Source organism: Eptesicus fuscus, chromosome 20, assembly GCF_027574615.1.
Source record: "Eptesicus fuscus isolate TK198812 chromosome 20, DD_ASM_mEF_20220401, whole genome shotgun sequence".
Classification (NCBI taxonomy): domain Eukaryota; kingdom Metazoa; phylum Chordata; class Mammalia; order Chiroptera; family Vespertilionidae; genus Eptesicus; species Eptesicus fuscus.
The window spans coordinates 47802356-47811808 of record NC_072492.1 but is presented as its reverse complement, the minus strand read 5'-3'; the positions used below and the strand labels follow the sequence as shown (position 1 = coordinate 47811808).

The 9453-nt window shown below is 51.9% G+C and overlaps 1 protein-coding gene across 2 annotated transcripts; it reads left to right on the top strand.

The window, feature by feature from the left end:
- Positions 1 to 2391: 2391 nt before the first annotated feature.
- On the top strand, positions 2392 to 6265 carry LOC129147437 (CMRF35-like molecule 6). Of its 2 annotated transcripts, XM_054709511.1 has the most exons (5): positions 2392 to 2727; positions 3539 to 3883; positions 4309 to 4381; positions 5693 to 5840; positions 5956 to 6020. In XM_054709511.1, exons 1-4 carry the CDS (start codon positions 2667 to 2669, stop codon positions 5820 to 5822), a joined length of 609 nt encoding a protein of 202 aa, XP_054565486.1. In that variant the 5' UTR covers positions 2392 to 2666; the 3' UTR covers positions 5823 to 5840; positions 5956 to 6020. The 2 variants fall into 2 exon arrangements, with proteins under 2 accessions (XP_054565486.1, XP_054565485.1); XM_054709510.1 differs by lacking the exon at positions 4309 to 4381 and having other exon boundaries at positions 5956 to 6265.
- The last annotated feature ends 3188 nt before the right edge of the window (positions 6266 to 9453 follow it).

Sequence of the window (9453 nt, the reverse complement as noted above, 5' to 3'; positions counted from 1 at the left end):
GGTACTGTTTTGAGAGACCCACCTCAGAACAAGACATGGGTCTCTCAGTAGATGGGTCTGCACCAGTCTGCATTCCCACTGGTGGTGGGAATGCAGACTGGTGCAGCCACTGTGGAGAACAGTATGGAGTTTCCTCAAAAAACTGAAAATGGAACTCCCATTTGACCCAGTAATCCCACTCCTGGGAATATATCCGAAGAAACTATAAACACCAATCAGAAAGGATATATGCACCCCTATGTTCATAGCAGCACAATTCACCATAGCTAAGATTTGGAAACAGCCTAGGTGCCTGTCAGCAGATGACTGGATCAGAAAACTGTGGTACATCTACACAATGGAATACTATGCTGCCATAAAAAGGAAGGAATTCTCATCATTTGCAGCAACCTGGATGGAATTGGAGAACATTATGTTAAGTGAAATAAGCCAGTCAATGAAAGAAAAATACCACATGATCTCACTCATTTATGGATAATAAAGAACATTATAAACTTGAACAAAAGACAGATACAGAGACAGTAAAGCATCAAACAGACTGTCAAATTACAGGGGGAAAGTTAGGGAGAGGTGGGGGAGATAAGAGATCAATCAAAGGACTTGTATGCATGCATATAAGCATAACCAACGGATGCAAAACTCTGGGGGATGAGGGCATATATGGGAGTGGGGTGGGGGGTGGCAATGGTAAGATATGTACACATATAATACCTTAATAAAAAAAATTGAAAAAATAATTAGTCTGTAACATGATCTCTACATTGAATGATCTATACAACCACAGGGTGTGTTGGTAATGTGTCTATGCTATGTATTTATACATGTGTTTTATTCCTACTGAGCCGCCAGAAAGTTAACATTTTAATGCAATCGTCATCTTCTCATTGTCTGATGGATTATTGTTTGTGGTCATTGGTGTATCAAAAGTTGATTTGTTAACTTGACACATTTAAAATATGCCACCATTTTGGTAACCCTATTTTGACATCTTTTTTTTTTTTTTCAAGATGCCGAGAGTTTCAAAAATAAAAGTGAACTATGTGTAAGGGGTCAGGTGGGAATAGACTTATCGGGGTGGTCACTTTGTAAGGTATATGAGTGTGTGGGCACTATGTGGGACCCTGAAACTGAGGCCTGGAGAGGCCTCGGTTTCAGGGTCCACTGTGACTAAAACATAGGGTGACTATGGGGAAAGGGGAGTGAGACCCTTGTCAGGTCCACACGGGTCGCGTAGGCCAAGCAAGGAGAGTGTGTCTTATTGGAAGAGCGTGCGGCAAGGAGTGACACCGACTGCTACTGATTTCTGTGACTCTTGCTGATGAGTAGAGAAGAGAAAGGTCAACAGGGGGATGTCACCGTAGTGGTGAGAGGACAGAGGTTGCATATGGTCAGAGAAAAAGGAGAGGAAGGGACAGATAGGAGAGCCTTGGAGTGAGGTTGGCTGGCGAATGAGGAGAGAAGAAGCCCATGGTACAGGAGTTGGGTTGCAGCCACTCTGGGGTTATTATTGCCTTTGGTCGTGGTAAACTGGTGTAGAAGAGGAACAGATCTGGAAAGAGAGTGTTTGGGGGAAACGGATAGACCTGGGTTGTGCATGACAAGGTTGAGAAACCTGCGTAACACAGGAGACACCTTAAAATAGGCCCCACCTCTTGACTGGCCCCCCTACCATTTCCAGGGCAAATTGGCCCTGGAGCCATCATGTCCTCAGACTACCAAGCCTGTCTGAGGAAGGAAAGACCTGCCTCCCACCTCCTGGGAAGGACCACCCTCATCTATGACCCCTGAAGAGGCCCCTGGTCCCTGTGAACCCCAAAGGGACACCAGCGGCCAGTGCCATTGGGAAGACCGCCCTCTCTGTGCCATTGGAAGGAGAGGAAAGGCTCCGTCTCAGCTGCACAGGGTCCCCCACTTTCCATCCTCTGAGCTCTGAGCTCCCCTTGTCCACTGTCAGACCTCTGTGCTGAGTCTCACCGTGGAGTTGACTTTCAGAAGAAGAAAGAGTTAAGAGTGAAGTCCTTAGAGGGTTGGTGAACAGGGAAACCCACAGGAGAGAGGACTCAGCCTCGGATGGGACCCCACAACCAAGATGGGACCTTTGAAGGCATCTGAAGTCGTAGAAGAGCTGTGGGCCCCCAGGGTCAGAGCTCCCCGTGGGGCAAGCAGCTACATGTTGGGGGTCGTAACACCTCTGTGGTCACCACCAAGGCCTGAGAGGATGAAAAGGTCTGGCCTTCAGTCCAGGTCTCTCATTCTTGACTACAAGGAAGTGACATATGGCAGAGGGTGGGGACACCCATCAGGAGGAAATGTCCCAACGTAGCTCTGCTGTGTGGAGACATGTGTGGCCGTCAGAGGAGCAGCCGTGTGCTCTGAGAAGGGGCAGGATCCTCGCTGAGGGCCACGGGCCTGTCCTGTCATTGGAGCTGAGAGCAGAAGCCCAGGGCGCCAAGAGCTGGGGTCTGCAGCAGCCTGTGCAGCTCCTGACCCTAAGCTTCCTGCATCCTTGACCATCCAGCATTGGACTCAAAACTGGGCTGGACACGGAAGCAGAGAAGCCCAGAAAAGCAGAAGTGGGCACAGGGCAATCACACCTTCAACGAGGAGGCTTGACCGTGTCCGCACGTAGGGCCTGGCGCTGCTGCAGGCTGGGTCTGTGCGGAGAAATGACCCCGAGGAGGGGGGCCACATGGCTGCTTCCAGCTCTGTTCCTTCTCCAGGTCCCAGGTGAGCGGGGCGGGACTGTGTGGGGAGCTGGGTCCCAAGTGGGAATGAGGACTGGGAGGGGGAGTGGAGTGTGAGGAGCAGCCCATCAGGAGGGAGGGAGGACATGGGGGAGGGGAAGGAGAGGCAGAGAAGTTTCTAGGAGCAGCCAGCACCTGCCTCAGCAGCAACCACAAGGATTCAGTGCACAAAGCAGGGGAGTCTCAACCACTGAGCTGACAGAGCTGTGCTGGGAGGCAGGGCCTGTGCTCACCACCTCATTGTCATAACCGGGGATGTGGGCCCTGGCTGGAGGGTTCAGTGGTTAGAGCGTTGTCCCGCCGCAGGTTTGATTCTGGGTCAAAGGCATATACCTGGGCTCATGCAGGAGGCAACCAATCAATGTGTCTCTCTCACATCAATGTTTCTCTCTCTTCCTCTGCCTCCCTACCTCCCTCTCACTCTCTAAAAAGCAATGGAAAAATATCCTTAAGTGATTAAAAAAGATCAGAGATGTGGTCTTGGTGCATCACACTCACTTATACACACACACACACACACACACACACACACACACACACATAGCCATGTTCACACACACACAGACACACACACACACGTACACACACTCCGTTTTTCCCATCGTGGCCTTTTTGTCTCCATGGACACCCTCTCCCTGTGTCACCACTGGGAGGAGGGAGCTATGGCCCCTCCTCCCCTCACCTGGTTTGAGGGAAGGCATGGCCTCCAGACCCTGAGGGCTCTTGAGGGACCTGCACCCCAGGGTGCCCCTGGCCTATCTGGTAAGAACTGGGAACTGGGCTGTATCTTCCAGGCTGTTTGTCTCTGAGCTGCCCCAGACACGTGACGGGCACCGTGGGGGGATCGCTGAGCGTGCAGTGTCGGTACAAGAAAGAGTACACAGACCATAACAAATTCTGGTGCCAAGACCCGTGTTTGATATCGCTGGGGTCGAAGATTGTGGAGACCACAGAGTCAGAGAGAGAAGTGAGGCGTGGCCGCGTGTCCATCGAGGACCATCCAGCAAACCTCACCTTCACAGTGACCTTGGAGAGCCTCACAGAGGGCGATGAAGGCAAATACAGATGTGGGATCCGTACACCATGGAGAGAAAAACTTATAGACCTCACCTTCGAGGTTGTGGTGTCTGTGTCCCCAGGTGAGCCGCACACACCCTCCCCTTACCCCAGCTCCAGGCTTCCTGATCTGTACCTGGTCACCTCATTGGTCAGGATAGACATGGAATTAAAGAGCTAGGTGAAGTGGGGGGTCAGTGATCAGGACACAGCATGTATGGGTATTGTGTTATCTGGGCACACATGTGACCTGCAAACACATACAACACAAACATACAGTCTGTTCCAGACCCCTTCGGGGCCCAGGCCCTGACGCAGTCTCAGGCCTGGATGGCTCCTGAGGCACCAGCCTCACAGCCGTGGTCCTGGGGGCCTGCAGCAGCTATGAGACAGGCCCAGAGGAGCCCCAGGTTCCTGTGTGGGGCCCCTGTGATATTTTGGGGGGCCACCCATCCCTTCAGGCTGATCCTGTCCCTCCCCGTTTTTCTCTGATGCCTTGTGGCCACAGGAGGGAACCCAGAGACGCCCCTGAAAACACCTCCCTCAGGAAAGGAGAGGAAGGATGATCACGTGGCTCTCAGGTGCTATTGGCCCCCACTTCTTGCCTGCTCTCAGAACAATAATCTGCAACAGGTCGCTGCGCTTGTCTCCTAAGCGCTGAGTCACGGTCACCCACCTAAGCCCACAGCTCTGCCTGCTGCTCCTGCCGACCTTGGCTCTGGCTCCTTACTTCCTCCTTGTAGTTTTGGGTTTCCCACTCTCACAGGGAGGTTCCCTCACTGGCCTTGGTGTCTTCCTATTGAAGAGTGAGAACCTGGAAATCCCAGGACCTCTGGCTGGGGAGGGGGAAGGGTTTGTCCCCGTGCCTTCAGGACAGGCCACGTTCTATGGGGTCTACCTGGTGTGTGTCTCTCTAGATCAGGGGTGGGAATATCCAGCCAGAGGGCTGTATAAGGCCCACAAAATCATTGGGTCTGGCCCTTCCAAGGCATTAGGGGTGAGGAAATGAAATGCTTGGCCAATCAGAACAGGCTAATGTTTAAGTTGATGATTTTGTATGGCCCGAGAATGATGTAGTAAATATCCAAATGGCCCTTGGCAGGAAAAAGGTCCCCCACCCCTGTTCTAGGTCTTTGTTTCTGCTCATTTCTTCCCCCAGAGAGGACTGCCCAGTGGGCCAAAGGCCTGGCTGACAGTGTGGAGGACTGATAGCTTAGAAACAGCTGGAAGCCTGAGATCAGGAGGCCGGGATGTGGGCATGCACTCCTCAGGGTGCAGACTTTGTTGTATCCTCCGGGGTGGAGAGGCCTCCCTCATCAGGGCACTAATCCCATGGATGAGGGCTCCACCCTCATGACCCAATCACCTCCAAATGCCTGACCTCCTAATACCACCCCACTGGGCATGGGGCTTTCAACAAAAGAATTTTGGAGACAGGAGCGTTCAGACCATGGCATGTCTAAGGGACTGCGGGGTCCCGACATCCAATGCAGATTCTGAGACACGCCTGTTTCCTGGGTCTCAATGGAGCCATCAGCCACGCCTGAGGGCCCTGGCCACCCATCACTCTAGTCAAGGCTACAGAATATAGAATAAGTTTCACCCCGCCCCTACTAGTGGGACGAGAGAAAGAAGGGTGTGGCTGTGTTTGGGGTGAGGCCAGAGCCAGGTGCTCTTCCCACACACTCTCAGATCCTCTGCTGAGCAGGAAGACTCTGCATCCCTACGTGCCCACTGGCCACGGACTTCCTGGAGAGGGGGCCAGGGAGGGGGCCCAGGTCTGGCCTGGCTGTGGCCATGGAGGGGATGGCCTGAGTGACCTTGACCTTGTGTCAGAGCCACACAGCTTAAAGACTGGAAGACCCAGGGCCTGACATGCACTTCTCCCTAAGTACCCACCCTGAAGATCGTCACAAGAACCCTGGGCCCTCCAAGCATCTTTGGACCTCCAAGCACCCTGGTTCCTCCCTCCTCCCTGCCAACCACCACCGGGCCGAGTGTGACCAGCCAGGAGACGCCTGATGCCACCCAACACTCTCGGTAAGGGGCCCACATCCCAGGAGTTTGACACCTGGTGGATTCTCCTCTAGATGGGGGTGGGGAGGGTAGTGAAGATGTGGCTCACTGTGCATCACCGTCACTGTGTCCCCCACAGGTCCCTGCTCAGCAGTGTCCACTTCCTGCTCCTGGTCTTCCTGAAGGTGCCCCTGCTCCTGAGCATGCTCAGTGCCGTCCTGTGGGTGAACCGGCCTCAGGGGAGGTCTGAGGGGAGGCAGAGTCAGCCCCGCTCTGAGAACCAGTGACACTTGCCCCGCTGTGGATGGGAAGGACCTTCAGACCAATCAATCCAGTGTCATTGTCCATGATTCTGTGGGAATAGTCTGTGAACTGATTAGAGAGTTTTTTTCTTGCAATGTATCCGACACACACAAAAGATTCCTAATAAATGCATACTTATTAAGCCATTCATGTGCCCACCTTGTAGCTTAAGTAACAAACACCATGAATACTTCTGTAGCCCTAAGCATCTCGCTGAGAGAATCAACTCCGAGTTTACATTCATCATCTCCTTATTTTCTTCATGGTTTTGCCATATATTTATATGTATTTCCAGAGTATACACACACACATATATATATATATATATTTAAATATATTTTTATGGATTTTAGAGAGGAAGGGAGAGGGAGATAGAAACATCAATGATGAGAGAGAATCACTGATCAGCTGCTTCCTGTACACTCCCTACTGGGCATAGAGCCTGAAACCTGGGCATAAGCCCTTGATTGTATTCAAACCTGGGACCCTTTAGTCCTCAGGCTGACGTTCTATTCACTGAGCCAAACCCGCTAGGGCAGGGCAGTTTGCTGCTCTGTTGACTAATGAGTTTGCCGACCACTGGACTAGACTAAATGTTACCGTGTAGTTGGAAGCTGTGAGGATTAGGCAATTGTGGCATATTGTGTGCAAAGAGGTAAAGGGTAGTATATGACAGTGGTTGGCAAACTCATTAGTCAACAGAGCAGCAAACCCCGGCTCGTGAGCCACATGCCAACCGCTGGCTAACACATCCTGCCATTGTCCCCGCCCAACAATGTCCTGTTCAGAGACACAGCCACTCGGACTAGAGAAGACAGAACTTCATATCTGAACCTTACATCCCTTTTCAGCTTATCGCCAGAGACTTCAAAAAACATTTTAATGAATATATCACCAACACAAACGTGTGTATAGGAACAGTTGAAGGACTAAAAATAGACATCTGTGTACCCGCCATCAAGCCTAATAAATCAAACATCATTGAGACATTTAAAGCCCCCACCTACTTCTCCCTGCCCTCAAGCCCCTCCTTCTCCTGCTGCCAGAGTCAACCACTCTCTGGATTAGTTTGTGCCCATCATTTCTATTCCCAACCTCATGGGTAAGAAGGAAGAGCACGCTTGAGGCAGTTCTTAAAGTCACCAAGAGATGGCGCCAGAGGCAATTTGCAGAGCTTCACTATGGACTTCTCCATGGACTTAGAAATAATTCTTCTCCAACAGGATTGCTTCTCAGTTGATGGATCCCTCCCAGCTGATCCCCAAATACAGACCCATTGTATCCTGCTGGCCTTTCCCCCAGGCTGGGTCCACTCCCTGCCCCATCCTTCCCAGCAGCCTGGGCTATCTGAGTAGGGACCCCCTTGTCTCCATTGGGGCCAACCAGATGTGGACTCAGGCATCCAGGGGGCCAGGGGCCAGGGCTCAAGGTACAAGCAAGGGTCTGGAGCCCAGTGGGCAGCTCAGACTGGAGTAGACTGGACCTAGGGGAGGGGATGGAGCCAGGGCGAGAGACAAAGACACACCCGATTCCAGTCCAAGGCTTCAGATTTCTGAGAAGCAGCACCACGTGGATCTGATTTCTCACTCCCTGGGAGAGGCAGAGAGACCCAGGGCCCTCAGGGAACACGTTCCGCTAGCTTGGAACTTCAGGGGGTGACAGCTGTCACCACTTCCTATTCCCCAGGAACAAGGGAACTTGTGTCTAAAGGACTAATCATGACCAGTGCCTGGAAGCATCTAAGGAAGGGCCGCTGTGGGAGTGAGAAACAAGAAGACAGAGGTGCAGGGGCGAAGAGAGATGGGTGGGAAGTGGGGAGGGGTGGCGGGGTCCATCTTGCAGTGTCCTGGAAGAGTCTACAGTTGGGCCCTGGCCTGGCATCCCATGAACAGCCTCAAAATTAGTCTGTAACATGATCTCTACAACCACAGGCTGTGTTGGTAGACATGTATATACATACATGTTTATGCTATGTATTTATACATGTGTTTTTTTCCTACTAAGCCATCAGAAAGTTAACATTTTAATGCAATCGTCACCTTCTCATTGTCTGATGGATTATTCTTTGTGGTCATTGGTGTATCAAAAGTTGATTGGTGAACGTGACACATTTAAAATATGCCACCATTTTGGTAACCCTATTTTGACATCTTTTTTTTTTCCCCAAGATGCCGAGAGCTTCAAAAATAAAAGTGAACTATGTGTAAGGGGTCAGGTGGGAATAGACTTATCGGGGTGGTCACTTTGTAAGGTATATGAGTGTGTGGGCACTATGTGTGACCCTGAAACTGAGGCCTGGAGAGGGATGGACACTGTGACTAAAACATAGGGTGACTATGGGGAAAGGGGAGTGAGACCCTTGTCAGGTCCACTCGGGTCGCGTAGGCCAAGCAAGGAGAGTGTGTCTTATTGGAAGAGCGTGCGGCAAGGAGTGACACCGACTGCTACTGATTTCTGTGACTCTTGCTGATGAGTAGAGAAGAGAAAGGTCAACAGGGGGATGTCACCGTAGTGGTGAGAGGACAGAGGTTGCATATGGTCAGAGAAAAAGGAGGGGAAGGGACAGATAGGAGAGCCTTGGAGTGAGGATGGCTGGGGATTGAGGAGAGAAGAAGCCCATATTACAGGAGTTGGGTTGCAGCCACTCTGGGGTTATTAATGCCTTTGGTCGTGGTAAGCTGGTGTAGAAGAGGAACAGATCTGGAAAGAGAGTGTTTGGGGGAAACGGATAGACCTGGGTTGTGCCTGACAAGGTTGAGAAACCAGCGTAACACAGGAGACACCTTAAAATAGGCCCCACCTCTTGACTGGCCCCCCTACCATTTCCAGGGCAAATTGGCCCTGGAGCCATCATGTCCTCAGACTACCAAGCCTGTCTGAGGAAGGACAGACCTGCCTCCCACCACCTGGGAAGGACCACCCCCATCTCTGTCCCTTGAAGAGGCCCCTGGTCCCTGTGAACCCCAAAGGGACACCAGCGTTCAGTGCCGTTGGGAAGACTGCCCTCTCTGTGCCATTGGAAGGAGAGGAAAGGCTCCGTCTCAGCTGCACAGGGTCCCCCACTTTCCATCCTCTGAGCTCTGAGCTCCCCTTGTCCACTGTCAGACCTCTGTGCTGAGTCTCACCGTGGAGTTGACTTTCAGAAGAAGAAAGAGTTAAGAGTGAAGTCCTTAGAGGGTTGGTGAACAGGGAAACCCACAGGAGAGAGGACTCAGCCTCGGATGGGACCCCACAACCAAGATGGGACCTTTGAAGGCATCTGAAGTCGTAGAAGAGTTGGGGGCCCACAGGGTCAGAGCTCCCCTTGGGGCCTGCAACTACATGTTGGGGGTCG

What these genes read in the sequence shown, in the direction of transcription:
- LOC129147437 (XM_054709510.1), top strand. Translation starts at nt 2,667, where the DNA reads ATGACCCCGAGGAGGGGGGCCACATGGCTGCTTCCAGCTCTGTTCCTT. An exon ending in GTTCCTTCTCCAGGTCCCAG is followed by an intron (nt 2,728 to 3,538) that starts GTGAGCGGGGCG and finishes TGTATCTTCCAG; the next exon opens with GCTGTTTGTCTCTGAGCTGC. An exon ending in TGTGGTGTCTGTGTCCCCAG is followed by an intron (nt 3,884 to 5,692) that starts GTGAGCCGCACA and finishes CTTCTCCCTAAG; the next exon opens with TACCCACCCTGAAGATCGTC.